This window comes from Pithys albifrons, chromosome 2 (assembly GCF_047495875.1).
Source record: "Pithys albifrons albifrons isolate INPA30051 chromosome 2, PitAlb_v1, whole genome shotgun sequence".
Lineage (NCBI taxonomy): Eukaryota > Metazoa > Chordata > Aves > Passeriformes > Thamnophilidae > Pithys > Pithys albifrons.
Window position 1 is genome coordinate 45,808,565 of NC_092459.1, and position 17,217 is coordinate 45,825,781.

The window sequence follows — 17,217 nt, forward strand, 5'->3', positions numbered from 1 at the left end:
AAAATGTTGCAGTCTAAGAGCTGATGTATAAGCTTTCATGTAAAAAGGCCAAAGGAAAAAGAGGATTGCATGTGATACAGTTTTCTTTTAAGTGCTGTGAGGGATCTAGAGAAATGCAAACCACTAAATCTGACATCTGTAGCAGGCAAACAGCAAAAGCCATTGTAACAGAATAGTTGCAAGGACAGACACAGACTAAGAGGGAAGAATTGGCAGAGCTTTGCAGTGAGGACCTATGAAGCTGTGCTCCACCACCCTCTTACATGTTCAGAGGAAACAGTGAAGCTGCAGACTAGAGCAATCTGCTTTGTATGATCTGCTCTGCTTCTGGAAAGCCTTTAATAAGCCTTCCTAAAGAAGCTCATCTGGCATGGAGTAAGAGGGAAGATCCTCTCATGAGTCAGCCAACAGTATATAGGAAGTATAAATCATCCATTCTTCACAGTGGAGAGAAGTCACCAGTAGCAGCTTAGAGAGACACTGGTAGGGCCAGTGCTCATTCACATACCCATCAGTCAGGCAGTAAATGGCTCAATCTGCTGGTGGTACCAGTTCATTCAAGGTTGTAAAATGCAAACTTGCCTGCAAGGAGCTGCAAAACCATCTCATGAGCCTGGGCAAAGTAATGGCAAGTGAAATTCACTGTGGCTGACAGCAGAGAAAAACACCTCACTGAGTTGTGATGAAGACCTTCTCACTACTCAGCCTCATCTAGTACCACACAGAACAGGTATCTTGGAGTTAGGTTGTCAGTTAAATGTTTATTATTGACTCTAAAGCATTTTAATATATTATGAAGGGAAGAGAGGTGATACAGTCATAGAATGGTTTGGGTTGTAAAGGACCTTAAAGACCACCTATTTCCACACCCCCCACCATGGGCAGGGACACCAGCCACAAGACCAGGTTGCTTAAAGCCCCGTTCTACCTGGCCTTGGACATTTCCAGGGATGGGGCATCCACAACGTCTCTGAGCAATCTGTTCCAGTGTCTCACCACCCTCTGAGTGAGGAATTGCTTCCTAACACCTAATCCAAACCCAGCTTGCTGAGGGTGCACTCGATCCCATTGTCCACATTGCTGACAAAGATGTTGAACAGCACTGGCCCCAATACTGACCTCTGAGGGGCATCTTCACTTGGGACACCAGCCCCTCCTTTGATGCTGAGAACACTCTCAGCATAGCAACTCTCCTTGTTGGCTCCTCTATCACTTGAAGAACTAAGTTCCAGGAACCTCCTGGATTGCTTATGTGCTGCTGTGCTGTCCCTCCAATATTGGGGAGGTAAAAGTCCCCCATGAGGACCAGGGCTTGTGAACATGAGACCGCTCCTATCAGTCTATAAAGGGCTTCAGACTCCTGGTCTTCTTGGTTAGGTGTCACAAATGAGCACTATAAGTGACCTGTGGCAGACCTCCAGTATAACGCCACCTGTCCCTGCCCTACCTGTGATCCTGATCCACAATCTCCTGATCAGCTCTTGACCCATCCTCAGCTAAAACTCCCTGCATTCCAGCTTGTCATTGACATAAAGGGCAACACCCTCTCCTTGTCCTCTCTGCTGTCCTTCTCAAAGAGCTTGTATCCTAATTGATGTCATTAATTAAACACAAAACTCATCCCCTATCATGAGTACTGTGTTCAGTTCTGTCCCTCCATCTCCAAAAGGGTATCTTAGAGTGAGAAAAGGTATAAAGATGGGCAACAAGGGTGGCCAAAGATACAGGATCATTTTATGTGGTTAAACCAAGATTCTTCAAGGTGGGAAAGAAGAGTCTGAGAAGGAGTGTGGTGGAGCTTTATAAATTCATGAAGGATCAAGGAAAGTAATTAGTCACCACCTCTCATAAGATGCAAGAAAGGGGCAGCAAAAGATGTTTTAAGGCTCAAGACAAAGAGCTGTGCTCCTGGGCAAAGAAGTGTGTCACTACAGAATCTGTTTTCAGAAGATGTTGGGGTCTTCAGAAGAACCACACATGGTTTTAAAAGCAAGTCAACAAATGCATGGATGATAAATCATCTAAAACCTCAAGCTACCCCTCAGCTGAGGAAGACCCTAGGCTAGAAATGGCCATTCCCTCTGCCAGCCATGACCAGAGCTAGGACAGCAGACTGATGGGTGTAGCCGAACCTTTTTTGATATTTTGTATCAACCAGACAACTTCTAGAAGTAAATGAGAAGAAACTCCATGGTCCTGCAGAGCATAAGTGCACAACCACAGCTCTAGTTTCTTATGGGGCTTTAATCACCCTATTACAATTACTAGTGTTTCTTGCTCCAGGATAAGCTGTACTGTTTGCTATTTTTAAGATTAAAATGAAGACTAAGAAAAAATAGCCCTTTCTCAGGTTCTTTTCACGTGTATTTTTATGTTCTGTGTTAGCTGAGAACAAAGCTGCAGTTTGACAGGCCCTACACCAACACTACTGCCAAAACCAGCAGCTCTGCCCTCTCATACCACTGGAAAGGAGAAGTGAGGGGGGATGGAGGGGGAAATACAAAATTAGCTTTCAGAGCTGACAAAAAGAGGGCAAGGCTGCTGAAGGCAGGGCTGGCTTAGGCTGGTCCCAGGCACTTACTGACCTATAATTTAATTTGGTGATGTTTCTTCTGCCAGCTGTTCCTTGCAAAGGATAACTGTCCTCACCCCCCCAAGAACTGCAGAAGTTGGCAGCCATGACTCAACATGGCCTTTCTTGGCCCTGTCAGGCCATCCCAAATGAAAGAAACCCCCTTGTTTATGAAAGGAAACACTACAGAAGTGACCTTTGCTCCATTATTAGAACTTTATTTATTAGTTCATTTTAATCACATAAATTCTTGAAGGATTTTGAATAGTTTTGTACCCCTAAGGACAAAAAATAGACAAAAGTGGATGATAACACTCTTAAATTAACCATTTAAGATGTAATCAGAGGTTCAATCACTAACAGTCAGACCTGTACTTTGATGGTAAGACCCAGTTTTGGGGAGGGGGATGATCTTCAGCCACATCAAAGAGCTTGTATTGCTGAGGGGAGCGTAAAGCCCAGCTAAGCCTCTGCCATGGATTGAGATGGTCTGGGCTCTGGTGACTCAGCTTTCTTACAGCAGAGGATCTTGCTCATGTCCAGTTACAGACAAATTAGTCTTTAGAATGTTTATCTAGTCTTAAATGTGGTGGTGTTTTTTTTCATGAAACCGATGCTGGTGTTAGAATCCTTGTTGATTTGTCTCCAATTTATTCATATGAGCTGTTGCAAGGAAAGCAGACAGTGTTGATGTGAAGTGGAAAAGAGGTGCTTGTATTCCCAAGCCCGCTCCGAAAAATCCTCTTCTGTGGAACACAGCCCATATCAATGTTGCTATGCAGAGCTGGGTCAAATGATTTGTGAGTGCAAAATCTGAGGGGCGTGGAGGAAAAAAACCCAGATTTGCAAACAAGTGTGAGAAAAGATACACCCCCTGTAGTTCATATAGGGCAATATTTGCAGAAACTTTAAGTTCCCTGGGGTGTAATATGAGCAAATGCAGTGATCAGTATCACAGCCCAGCTCAAAATCAGTGTGCCTGACAATGACCTAATGTTTTTTGTAAGATCTGACCTGGAGTGCTGTAATGCAGCACTGTGTGGTGTTTTCTTTTCTTTGTAAATCATATGGACAATGATAAAATTTGTTAGCAAGACGGCAGAAGCAAGGGCAATACTAGATTAGATTTGGTCCAAGAGGAGAGAACTGATTTTTACTGAATCTGAACCTAGTGCATCTGACACCCTTTAGATGCAGAAATGCTAAATTGATGTTATTTGTATTACACTGCATCAATGTGATCTCTGTTATGTGAAGAGTATTTATGCATCTTGTCTTTTTCTTAACATGAGGCTAGGACAAATGCCCAGGCCAGAAACAATGCCAGATAAAGGAGACAAACAGCTGGACTATATTTGGATCAACCCATCATGCCTTTCCAAGGTGGCAGCTGGAAGCCAGGTGAGCTACCAGCCAGGTAGCTGCAATGGCACAAGTTGTTGACTTAGTTTCCTTTTATTCAGTAACGGAGTGAAATCCAAGCTGCCACTAGGAAATGTAACACTAGCCTGCTGTAAATTGAAAAGGAGCCTCTGAGATTCAAAGTTTGGCCCTCGATGAAGAGCCTCGCAGGGCTGCAATGCACTCTCCCACCAGGTGAGCAGCCTCTTTGGCTGTGCCCCTGTGGACTGAGAAGCCACCTGCCCCATGCCCATAGTTGTGGACCACTGGGAGCTTGAGATCTCCTTGGCTTAAAACCTCTCTCTGCAGTCTCACGCACTGCCTGGATGGCCTCAGGCCCACCTTCACCTTGACATCCTGAGCTTCCTGCAGTGAGGCCTCAAGGGAGCAGCATCTGTCAAAGATGTCTTTGGTAGCGCCAGGGTCAGGCAAGAGACTCCAGCTCTCCTTTTCCCTGGTTCCCCCCAGGGTTACCCTGTACATCCCTGGGTAGATGTAAGTTAAGCCATCCCCATCCCGGATGAAGTGTTTCACCCAAGGAGCATGAACTTGGAGTACTTGTCCCCTGACAGGGAAGAGTTTCTTGTCCCCCACCAGCTGGTGGGCTCCAATGCCTGTGCAGTTGACAACGATGTCATAGTCACTGTGCAGCTCCCACAAGTCTGCAACTTTCCTGTGGCACATCTGGACGCCAGTTGCTTTCAGCCTGCAAAAAGACTCCAGAAGTGAGGCAGAAAAGAAAGCTTTAAACCCTCATGTAATTATTACAAACACTAAGTTAATAAGATAGACTGCCTTTGCTTCACATACTGATCAAAATCAAACAACAGATGGGACAAAAAAGTAAAGAAAATGCCATGGGGGTTCTGTTTGTCACTTGTCTGATTTGATCTCAGCAAAGCTATTTTTTAGCTTGGTTGGGCTGGAAAAGATACAGCAAGTGGATCAGTTTCAAAGAAGGGTCTGGCAGAAGACCCTAGGCAGACATTAGGTCCTCATGGTCTCATTGATTCATTTCTGTAACCAAGCTTCAACAGCTCAAGCAAGCAGAAAAATGCAGATTTATTTACCAACTTACTCATGCTAGTGACAGAGCTGTTGCACCACACCCCTTCTAATGCGCCTGTTATGTGCCATCACATTCATTCCCAACTCGCTTCCCGAGCCATGTAATCATCTAGTGCCACGGGGCAAGCCCTAAGACATCCATGCAGGCTGGACAGATGAGCCATGGGACCCCCAGGGAACTCATAACATCCTAGGGCAGGAGCCAGGAGTCATCCAGGACGGCTCAGAGTACTACACATCCATGTCTTCTTCAGGTTCATTTTTGAGTTCAATTTCTACTCAAATCCTCCCCTGAACTTGCCTGAAGTTTGAAGCCCTTCCCTTTGGAAAATCACTGGCATGAGACCGAGTCACTGCATGCTGGATCCAATTGTTGGGGGGTTTTACTAGAGGTTTTTAGCATGAACAAGTCAGGAGACAGGTTTATGATAACGATGCACTAAGTGGGAAATCCTCTCCTTTGTGATGTTCTAGCAGCTGGCAAAGTCAGCAACTTCACTATAAAGGCAGTGGTTTTCCACAAAGCAGTGAGTGAGCCAAGGATCCAGGGCTTAGCTAATACTCTGAGGCCTGGCGCAGCAGGACACTGCAGCTGTCTGGGAAGAACAGAGGAGGTCTCATGCAGCAGCTTGCCTGGGCAACTTGCTGGGAGAGTTTGTCACTGTTGTTACTAGGACTCTGTTATCATACCATTAAAAAAACCAATATAAAAAGTGCTGAAAACTCTTCAATTCAGGCAAGCAAGCAGGAAAAAAATCCTAAAGTCTATTTTTGGACCAGCATGGTGGGCACAAAAACAATTTTCCTTGTAGATTGCCAAGAGAATAGTCTATAAATACTGCTCAGGTCATTAGGGATTTGAGAATTAGTTACATGTTTACAATGCTCTCACTTCTCATCACCAGGGAGAAAAGAAAGAAAAAGAGCTTGATCATCTCATTAGACTACATCCTTTGAGAAATAAGAAGACTACAGCAGGAATGAGAGGGTAGAAATCACGTGGCAGATACTAAATGGGTTGTAGAACTTAGTTGTCTTGCAGCAGAATTGCTTCTCTTAGGCAATGAAACATGACAGAGAATGTGTACCAAGTAGATGGCATAGACCTCACATAGCACTGGTGCCACGGGAATACTCCCAGCCTGGCTGGCTGCTAGAACAACAAAGGTTTCTTCCACATTTTGCAGTGTGATGAAAGGCATCCAAGTAACCATCTGAGCTGGCAATTTGTACCTTGGTGTCAGTACACATCTCTTTACTTAACCTCAAATCAGCTTGCAGCCTATCATTTTCTCTCAATCAGAGACAGCTATTTGCTCACTTTAGAGGTACTTACATAGATTAAATACACATTCCAGGTGTCAAAGCCCTTCTAGATCTGCATCCTATCCCTCCCACAGTTCTCCAAAATCCATGTAATTTGGAGAAACTTAGAAATTTGGAAATCGGAAAATTTTCTAAATTTAGTGTCAATTCAGGCATGAACTCTGAAGCCACAACTCCTCAGAGTGACTACATCACCTACCTTATGCAGGCACACATTTTCAGAAGGTTTGTTAGAAGATGATGCTACTTAGCTTTTTTTTCCACCTGACTGGATTAAGAAATTACTCCAATTGTTAACCAAATTTGAGATTAATTGGTTCAGTCACTTCTTAAGTGCAAAGTCTTCACAGTTAAGATGCCTTCCTAGACATGCCTATTCTTTCAGGGGCTGGATGTACCTTCAAAAACAGAGGGGTATTATTTGGGAAGTTTGACAAATGAGGAGCACCCAAACATTTTCCTAGGACATGGCAGGTTCCTGATGTATCTTCAAGGTCTAGCTGGCCAAGCATGAACCCTGTGGCTATGCTGGCCCTTCGCCCAGGGCCACTCACGCTCCAAGCCCCACCAAACAGACACACTGGGAGAAAGTGGACATTGCATAAATGAGGCCTTTAATATTTTTAAAAATTGGGAAAAATGGGGTATTTATTTCCTGTGCTTGTCCCTAAGGCAGAGCTTGTTGCATTTTGCCTGGTAACAAACAGCATTTTTCCGGTTTTGTTCAAACCTGAGCCTCTCAAGGAGACCCTGTTTTGCCCCCCCATCCCTCTGCCTGGTTTTCTCCCTGCATGCCCAGCCTGCATCAAAACCAACCTTTTCTCCAGCCACAGCAGGTAGGGTGGACAGTCACATTTCAGTGTCGTAAAGGCTTGACCAAATCGGTGCTGTGGGAACTTTTGCAGTTCTGCTTCAGACATTGGTCGAAATCCCAGGACAACATCCGACCAGAAAGGTAACTCTTCCTTGGGAGTGCTTTTAAAGACCTGCCACCTAAATGGGCACAGAGAAAAACCTAGAAAACTTCACTGCTAGAGCTCTGCCATGTTATGTGTCACAGCAATCTTAGCACAAACCCAGCCAGCTCAGGAGCATGTTTCTGCTCATCCATGCAGCTCTGCATGGCCAACAGAAACAGGGAGATATTGGTGCCTGCTACTGCAATACCTGTCTGGACAAATAGACAGAGTCAGCACAGCTGAGCTTGAGGGTGGGCACACTGGGGTAAATAAATAAACTGCAGAGAGTTCTTCCAGCAATAGTGTATATACAAAGTCCACTCATACAGTCTCCCCACCACAACTGCAGACACCTGGTAGGGCCACTTGCACATCTGTTCATAGTTCTTTGGGTATCAATAAAGCTACAGAGTGCTCAGTCTCAATACTTCCAAGAAGTGAATTTCTGTGTTCATAATAGGCAGCATAAAACACCCCCAGCACACACACCCCATTTGCAACCCTGCACCTAGTTGCTGAAGCTGGAAGATCCTGCAGTCCCACCCCTGCAGTGTGGAAATCATCAGTTATTAAAAGACTTTTGGTGCTGCTCATTCTTCTGTGGTTCTTCTGTGCAGACCTATGCATGAATGCTGCCTAAAAATACATTGTATCTGAGCAGTTGCAATGCAGTTTCTTGGAAATACTTCATTAAAGCTACTCCACAAAGGGAATACACCTGAACTCCAGCAAGGAAAACCTCTCTGCCTGCTACAGAACACAGCACGAACATACCAAAGACTGCCCCAGGGCAACGTTCTTATCTGGAGACCAGGTGAATGCCAGGGTGAACATTCTTACCCAGAGACCAAGTGAATGCCAGCCTCTGATGCCTCGGCTGAGTTGCTGATGGCAAAAAGGTAAGTGAAGGTCTCTTCGAACCATTGCTTCTGCACATGAATCGGTGTGTCTGCATGTGAATGAAACCAAACATGCAGAGAGGAATAATGCAAAGAGGCAAAGCTTACAGGTAAGTGTCAAGGATATGGGACTGACATGGAACACAGGTCAAGGCATTTTTCTTTCTGAGCCTCTGCTCATTGTTGCACACCACAACACGCAGCTGCAGAGGTGCCATGGGCAACACCGCGCTGAATTGCACCAACCTGGGTATGTGTGAGGGATGAGCATCCCAGCAGCAACATCACTTGTTGTGTTGGGGCTGAACTGGTCTGAAAGGACCGTCACAGAGGAGCTGGGACAAGTCTCCACAATGCATAGTGCTGTGGAGAGGCCGATGACTCCTGCGCCAACCACTGCGACCCTGGGTGCTGCCATCTCCAGGATACAGAGGCAGAGGAGAGAGAAAGGTACGTGTATTCAGAAACAAGACTATTAGTCAGGCTGCACACCCTAGTCAGGCTATGAAATACCCACACAAGATGTAACATAACCCCCCCACCCCCCACCCCCCCCCTCGAGCAACTAATTGATGATTAACTGCTGCACACAACCAGGCTGAGAATTAAAAAAATCATCAGCCTTTGATATGAGAATAAACTTTCGAAAAGTATTTCAACAATTGCTACTTCATCATCAGCACAGGAGCAAAGGGCAAGAGAGATCTCTACATGCACCACTGGAGTTTTGGGTGGTCTGGGGCAAGTTTCTTTCAGTAAAACCCAAGGGAGCGAGGCACCTGCCAAGTTTTAAATTGCGTCAGGTGCAAAAATCATGGAGCTATGGAGAAACAGACTTTTTGGCACCATAAGCAAAAAGATTCTTTGAATATTGGCATCTCCAGCAATGAGGGCTGTCTCTGTCTGGGCAGTGGAAGCAAATCACACAGGAGGGAAATTGATTACACTGAGCAAAGGGGCCAGCCATTGTGAGAGCTGCTTTTCCTTAACATTCACCTTAGTTCCCCTGCTCCTGGGGGACTGCAGGGCTCCAGTTCTGATTCCAAGGACTGTGTTACCTGCTTAGGTCTGTCCTAGAAAACAGGAATTTTAGATATTAAACACAATGAACACTTTCACAGGGTACAGCTTGCCTGTTTACGCTGCCACATCCAAAAACTGTTCAGGCCTTGGTGGGAAAAGTATGGGAAGAAAAGCTACTTGTGTTCTGGAAAATTTAGTGCCCCTGGTGACTGACGGTCTCCAATTCATTCTTAGCCGTTGTACCTGCCACCATGATGCACTACCTTAGACAGATTTGTGGGCATCCAAGGTCTCAGCAGCACATGGTGGTCCCCAGGAGCCAGCTTGTCTTGGTGCCTGAAGAGCCTGTATATTTATCCCTCTCTGCCTCACTTTATAACTTATATCCTGGAGCAGCTCCACTCCTCAGAATTTTCAGCTGCCAATTACTACTCCAGGAGGTGTAGTATCTCTATCTTCCCTTGTCCTGGCCAAGTTTTGGAGCTTGACACCTTTCCTGGTGAGCTCCTGGTTGAAAATCACCTGGCTGCCCATCTCAGCAAGATGCCAGCCTGTATGCCTGGCCACAGCCAGCTCATAGGTTTCACACTGGCAAAGGCATGAAGCAGAACTGGGTTAGGGTTAGGGTTCAGGTTTGGGTCACATCCTGCTGTCCTAGTTCAGCAGGAGGGACCAGCTAACCCTGTGTGGGGGTGATCAAAGCTGTGCATTCTACCCCCTCTATTCATTCCCCAAGGACAATGGGCCATTAGCAGCAGCTGCCCAGGGAGCCATTATCACCTTCACACCCAGCCTGAGGGGGCGGAGCTGCTAATGGGCCATCAACAGCTCAACATCCCCTGGCTCCCAGAGTTAATCACCCATTGTGTGAGTCCCCGCCCAGGGGGAGGGACTGGGTGCTCCCTGAAGGTACATAAGTGGTGGGTAAGAAGACCTCGGGAACCTCTCGTCGGATTCAGAGCAGCAGCAGGACCTTGACAGGAGGAGATCCCTGCTCTTGCCCAGACCACAGCCCTCGCCTGCACCAACAGGTTTTTCTTTTCCTTTTGCTCTGGACTTGGGGGAACCACAGGGGTCTCAGCACAAGGGCAAACAAACCCCCTTGGGTTTGTGCCCCAGGACACTGGGTTATACTGCTGGGGTTTTGTGAGTTGAAAGCAATTTCCCTTTTGTGTCAGTGTTGTTATTGTAATATTATTAAATTTTAGGTCTGACTTATAATCTCTCTCTCGTGGTGAGTTCATTTCCCCTGCTGGTTTGCCTTTAAACCAGCACACCTGCAAACTCCCTGAAGCCAGGACTAAATGGGCCCAAAAGAGAGAGACTGGGCCACCTCAGAGGTGATAAATCCTTTAGCAGCTTTGAACCAGATGAGTTGGGGTGCACCTGCAGGCACCCCTTCAAGCCATTGCTGTCAAAAGCTGAGCTGAGATCAGTGAATCACAGAATCACAGGATACGCTCAGTTGGGAGGGACCCACGGGGATCATTGACTCCAACTCTAAGCCTGCATGGGACAGCCACAAGAATCACAGCATATACCTGGGAGCATTGTCCAAATGCTTTTTGAACTCTGTCAGGCTTGGTGCTGTGATCACTTCTTTAGGGGGGTCTGTTCTGGTGCTCAAACACCCTCTGGGGGAAGAACATTTTCCTAATACCCAACCTAAACCTCCCTGATGCAATTCCAGACCATTCCCTCGGGTCCTGTCACTGGTCACCACAGAGAAGAGATCAGTGCCTGCTGCTCCACTTCCCCTCACAAGGAAGTTGCAGACTGTGATGAGGTCTCCCCTCAGTCTCTTCTTTTTGAGCCCGAACAGACCAAGTGCCCTCAGCTGCTCCTCATATGGCTTCCTCTCAAGGCTCTTCACCATCTTTGTTGCCTTCTTTTGGACACTCTCTAACAGCTTTATTGTCTTTCCTATACTGTGGTGGCCAAAACAATATTGAAGGAGAGGCCACACCAGTGCAGAGCAGAGCAGGACAATCCCCTCCCTTGACAGGCTGGCGATGCTGTGCCTGATGCCCCCCAGGACACGGTTGGCCTTCCTGGCTGCCAGGGCACTGCTGACTCACATTTAACTTGCTGTCAACCAGGATGTAGGGGAAGAACCTCCTCTGCCTGTGGCTATTTTTCCCAGAGTATTTTATCTACCAATATTCACTCTTGGAGAGGACGCTCAGCAAGATGGACCTTTGGTTTTCTGCCCTTATGGTTCTGCTTTCTCCTGTGGAACTTGCTTATCACTGACTGTATAAATCCAGCCTCACTAATTGCTTTCTGAGAACCCTTCCTGGAAACCAGTGCCTGCAGTTGTAGCAATGGGCTGATTTCCCATCTTCCTGTGGCTTTTGGCATATTTGATGTAAATTTAGGCAAGACAGACTGTGTCGGATTATGATAGGTCAGGTTTATTTATGAGATCCTTGCTCATAACTCTTCACACAGCTTCTCACTTACCCCTGAGGTTTTACTACTTAAAATTTGATGTCTCTACTATGTGGGAAGGGAGAGAGGAACAGGTGGTGTTGCCTCTCATTGCATTCCTTCTGCATCACAGCCAAAGGCTATTACAACCTGTCTTCTTCCTCTCAGGCCAATGCTTAAGTTTCTAGCTGTTTATTATCACATCTTTTCTCACAAGCCAACTATAGAAGCGCCCACATAGTGGGGAAAGAGGATGCAGTGTGGGGGGAAAATGGACCCTGAACCAGAACTGCTGGCCTGCATGGCTGACACCCAGAAACCCACTCTGGGCAATTGCTGGGGGAATGGGAAGAGAAAGGGGAAAAGGCAGGGGAAAGAAAGGAAGAATATTAGTAACAAGAAATCAGGGGTGGGTGGGTAGCAATTCTGTAACTACTTAGGAAAATTGATTCTGAGAGAGGTATTTACACACATTTTTATTAACAAACCTTCTCACTCTGCAGTGGCAGCTGCAGAAATGGTGTGTGGCTCTCAGCATGCCCAGCAAGCCTCCCTGCAGCCCATGGACAAGCACAGTCCTGCTTTTTCAGCGGCCCTGGAACATACGCAGAAGGTACATTATGCATCTGCCAGAGACATGGTCTCGGCTGTCCCTCACAACTCTCCTTTGCTGAAGCCCACAGATCGTGATGGAGATTGAATTTCTCGACTGACCTCCCTGTCCTCAGGGAAGAAAGGGGAGCTGTGGCTGGGTGGAGGCTCAGATTTCAGAAGTCCTCCCTGTTGAGATGGGATTTTTGCAGATGAGCCAGTTTGCTATCAACTGATCCCAATGTTGCAAAATCCAGTGAGGGCAGGAAGGGGCTGCTGGAGTCAACAGGAAAAGCTCAGAAGGCCATGACAGGTGCCCGTTCAGTGCAGTGTTTTTCTAGCACTTGCTGCTGCAGTTTAGGAGCACATCAAGTCTTCATGTGCTAATGTGCCAAAAATTAACTGGGTGCAAAGCAGAGGCTACACACAGCACGAGTGTATCAGCAAGTGCAGCTGGGGCTTTGCAGAACTACTGAGTGTGCTGTGAGTGCAAGGCTCACCTATGGCTCTGCCCTAGCAGTACAGTCTGCCTGCATCTTGATGGGCAGGGGGCACAGAGAAGAAATTTTTGTAGCTGATGTGGCAGCCCAGCTCAGTCACAGCAGGGGTGACACTTCTTGTCCTCTCAGACAGGCCAGTACTGAGGGTTTTGCAAAAGTCAGCATTTAAAAGGCAGGTCAGTTGCAGTAACTGTTGGGAAGGGGGGTGAATGATGTCAGGTACTGTTTTGTAATTTGTCCCTTCTTGGTGTCAGAAGAATGGTATAGAAGCCAGAGAGTCACCCAGAGCTCTAATTCTCCAGTAATGAGAACACCAGCTGCCTGATGTGGGTTCCATGCCCCTGCCACCCTCCTGCTCCTATCAGGATGAAATGAATTATTTTTAAAAATACTGAGAGATTTTGTGATGGGATTTCATCTCCCAGCTCAGGCAATGGGAGATTGTCAGCCTCATGTGATGCAAAGGGGTCCTCTTATTCTTTCTTGCTTCACACAGGTGTATGTCACCGTGATGTGCCACTAACCTTCACATGCAATGTCCCTCTAGCAGTGGATAACACGATCAACATAGTTAAATATATTGGTCCCCAGCACAAACACGCAGACACACAGGAACATGCACACCCACTGCCAGCTGCAGTTGCAGCCAGCAGGCACAGCAGGCTGGCTGCTCTGAGCTTGTGTCGCAACTCATCTGGTCTACAAAAATAAGCATATTTACACGCCCAAATAAACAGTGGAAAAAGCCCAGCTGAACTGTTGACCAGAAAATGGAACAGGAAGTAACTGAAGAAAACCAAAACTTGCTATATATAAGTCCTGTGGGTTTTTTAAAACTAACTCTCATTGTAATTAGGTACTGAAATGCAGTTTGGAATTGCTTGCAGCCTCTGGTTCTGGGAAGCAAAGGCTCCAACCTTTCTGAACTGCTGGAGGGGCTCCTCACCCACCAGGGTGTCTCTGTCAGGTTCTGCCATGAAACATTTTTCCCTTTCTTTTTTTGGCTGATCACTTTTGTTTATTCACTTCCTCAGTTCACAAGCACCCTTGGTGCTGCTTCCCTTCATATGACCCCACAGAGGGGTTTTCCCAGGCAAAAACATAGAATCATAGAATCAGCTGGGTTGGGAAAAACCTCCGAGATCATCAAGTCCAACCCTTGGTCCAACTCCAGTCCCTTTACCAAATCATGCCACTCAGGGCCACATCCAATCTCAGTTTAAAAACCTCCAGGGACGGTGAATCCACCACCTCTCTGGGCCTGCCATTCCAATGCCTGATTACTCTCTCTGGAAAGAATTTTTTTCTGATATCCAACTTAAATTTCCACTGGCAGAGCTTAATCCTGTGCCCCCTTGTCCTATTGCTGAGTGCCTGGGAGAAGAGACCAACCCCCATCTGGCTATAACTTCCCTTCAGGTAGTTATAGACAGTGACGAGGTCACCTCTGAGCCTCCTCTTCTCCAGGCTAAACAACCCCAGCTCCCTCAGCCTCTCCCCACAGGGCTTGTGCTCCAGTCCCTTCACCAGCCTTGTTGCTCTTCTCTGGACCCACTCTAGCCCCTCAATATCCTTTCTGAACTGAGGGGCCCAGAACTGAACACAATCCTCAAGGTGTGGCCTCACCAATGCAGAGTACAGGGGAAGGATCACTGCCCTGGTCCTGCTGGCCATGCTATTTTTGATACAGGACAGGATCCCATTGGCCTTCTTGGCCACCTGGGCACACTGTTGGCTCATGTTGAGCTTCCTGTCAATTAGTACCCCCAAGTCCCTTTCGGCCTGGCTGCTCTCCAGCCACTCTGTGCCCAGCCTGTAGCGCTGCAGGGGGTTGTTGTGGCCAAAGTGCAAGACCCAGCACTTGACCTTGTTGAACCTCATCCCATTGGAATCAGCCCATCTCTCAAGTCTATCCAGATGCTCATGAAGACTGATCCATTCCTAGGCATTTGCTGAGCAGGAGGTACTGATTTTGGCCTTTTGACTCTGGCCTAGTCCCTTTTCTGCCATTTGGGCTGCTCTGTGAGATGAGCATTGGGGAAGTGCCTCAGGAGGAAGGCGAGGATGCTCCCTCTGTCAGTTAGCAGGTGCCACGGGGCCACAGAAAGGCAGCATCACAGGGGACCGCGGGTGCTCCGGGGAGGCCTCGGCTCGCCCTTCCGATCGCTGTTCGCGGGCACGGGGATCCCTCCTAAGGGAGGGCGAGTTGTATCCCGCACCCGGCTACCTACAATACTTGGGTTCACCCCTTGCCAGCCCGGAGGGGTGTGTGACCTTCGCACCCTGGGGCGGGGGCTGTGGCGCCCGTGGGCGATCCGTGCGGGAGCGGGGAAGGCGGAGGAGCTGCGATCCCGGGCCCGCAGCCCAGCCAGGCCCCGCGGCTCGGCCCTCCCGCCCCGGCGTGCGGGGTGAGCCCTCCCCGCCCGACTCTGGGAGCAGCCCGGTCCCTGCGGCGCCCTCGGCAGCAAAAGGGATCCGGCATCCAACACGTCCCTCTTCGGCTGAAAACAACCCAAGCGGGGGCGCAGGCGATACCTGGTGAGGAGAAGGCCCCCTGTCCGGCCTGGGAGAGCCGCACTGCCGGGAGCGCGGGGCAGTCGTGCGGGGGAACAAGCGTGCGGAGGAATCGTGCGGGGGAATAATCGTGCGGGGCAGTCGTGCTGGCGCGGCCCGGGCGCCGGCCGGGGCAGGCGAGGGGGCCGCTGCTGCCCTTCTGGCCCCCCGGGCCGGCCCCGCCGCGGATGAAGGAGCTGTTTGTGCCCAGGCAGGGCCGCCCCGGCGCTGGCAGCGCTCCCGGAGCGCGCCGGCCGCGCCTTGGCCCTGCCGAGCCGGGCCCTGCGCCTGCCAGACCTTTCCCCACGCTTGGAATTTGCCCAGCGCGCTCCGGAGGAGACTGAGCAGGCCCGCTGTGCTGCAAGGAGGACACTGAAACACTGTGCCTCCCCCTCCCTCACGGCAGTTCTGCTCTGGCTGTTCCTGAGGCTGCCGTGGGATTGCCACAGCGCCCGAGCAATGGTGCGGGCGGCCCGGGGGGAACTCCAGCCACGGCAGGTCGTTGAGAGAGAGACCATCCCTGCCAGACCGCAGGGCCCCGATGAGCACAGCCAGGCGGGGCTGCCTGCAGCGGAAAAACACCAGTCTGTCGGAAAACAAACCCCTCTGCAGCATCGCCAGGGTGAGATTGTATACCATATACCCCGGTTTGTTGCCTCCAGGGCATTTGCTACTGGCGGGACATTTTGGCTAATATTTCGTAGAATCATAGAATCGCTTGGGTTGGAAAATACCTCCGAGATCATCAAGTCCAACACTTGGTCCACTCCAGTCCATTTACTAGATCATGGCACTCAGTGCCACGTCCAAACACAGTTTAAAAACCTCCAGGGACGGTGAATCCACCACCTCTCTGGGCAGCCCATTCCAATGCCTGATTACTCTCTCTGGAAAGAATTTTTTTCTGATCTCCAACTTAAATTTCCCCTGGCACAGCTTAAGCCCGTGGCCCCTTGTCCTCTTGCTGACAGCCTGAGCATTCGTCCCTGAACACGCTCAGCAGGACAACAGTGTTTGCCAACCCACTCCCCCAGCCCTGTCGAGCAGCGTTTGCCACAGATCTTCCAAGCAGTGCCTTTTCTTCATAGCCATTTAAACACAGACCAGCAGCCCTCCGAAGGGTGTCTGTGTATACGGCAACAGCGAGCACAACACACAGCAGTCTATTCTTGCCCCCTGATCCAGCTTTGTTCTTAAATGGTAAAACTAAAGCCATGATACATTACACACTGACCTTTAACGTGCATATTTTTTAGGTTTTTTTCCTTCAATAGTGAAAGCAACAAGGCATAATTCTCCCAAATTATAGTGTAGCTAGTTTTTTCTGAGTGTTGTGAAAGCAGGGGATTAAGACTGGAAAGGCAGCAGAGAAACAGAGGTTTACTTGTTTAGAAATGAAAGTGTGATGGTCTTGGTGTATGGATTGGAAAAGGAACACTATTTTAAGTCATTGCAGGATATCTGTAGTAGCTTTGGAGAGGATCCTTTCACATATGGAACTCTGCAAATATAAACGAAGATCTCAGTGCCAGCTTAGATTAAAACTGCCTGCTATTTCTCCTCCTGAGATTCTACTACTTACTGTTTATAACTTTGCCAAATCTGAATGATTTGGATCGAAATGTTCTGTAACAGATGTTTGCACAAGGCTGAATGTTTCAAGGAATTCCCAGTGTATCTTTTCCTGAGAATGAGATGCAGGAAATTCAAGCTGGTTTGGGATACCAAATCTTGTAATGTTATTGAAAAAAATCTTCTATGGGTTGCAGTATTTTGGAAAGATGAACACACTGTGTTTTGCTAAAGCACTGGTAACTAAAGTTCAACCTACTTTAGGAGGAGGAAAAACCTTTGTTTATTCTATGTAATCTACATGTGTGACTTGCTACCACAAA

General features: G+C 48.2%; 1 protein-coding gene across 1 annotated transcript; it reads right to left on the reverse strand.

The window, feature by feature from the left end:
• Positions 1-2,770: 2,770 nt before the first annotated feature.
• On the reverse strand, positions 2,771-15,849 carry DDO (D-aspartate oxidase). Its single transcript, XM_071548905.1, is given in 9 exon segments — positions 2,771-4,679; positions 7,184-7,360; positions 8,167-8,275; positions 8,472-8,625; positions 8,628-8,643; positions 9,222-9,298; positions 12,167-12,273; positions 15,305-15,537; positions 15,539-15,849. Coding segments are annotated over 9 exon segments (1,743 nt in total). The 5' UTR covers positions 15,841-15,849; the 3' UTR covers positions 2,771-4,111.
• Between the last annotated feature and the right edge of the window lie 1,368 nt (positions 15,850-17,217).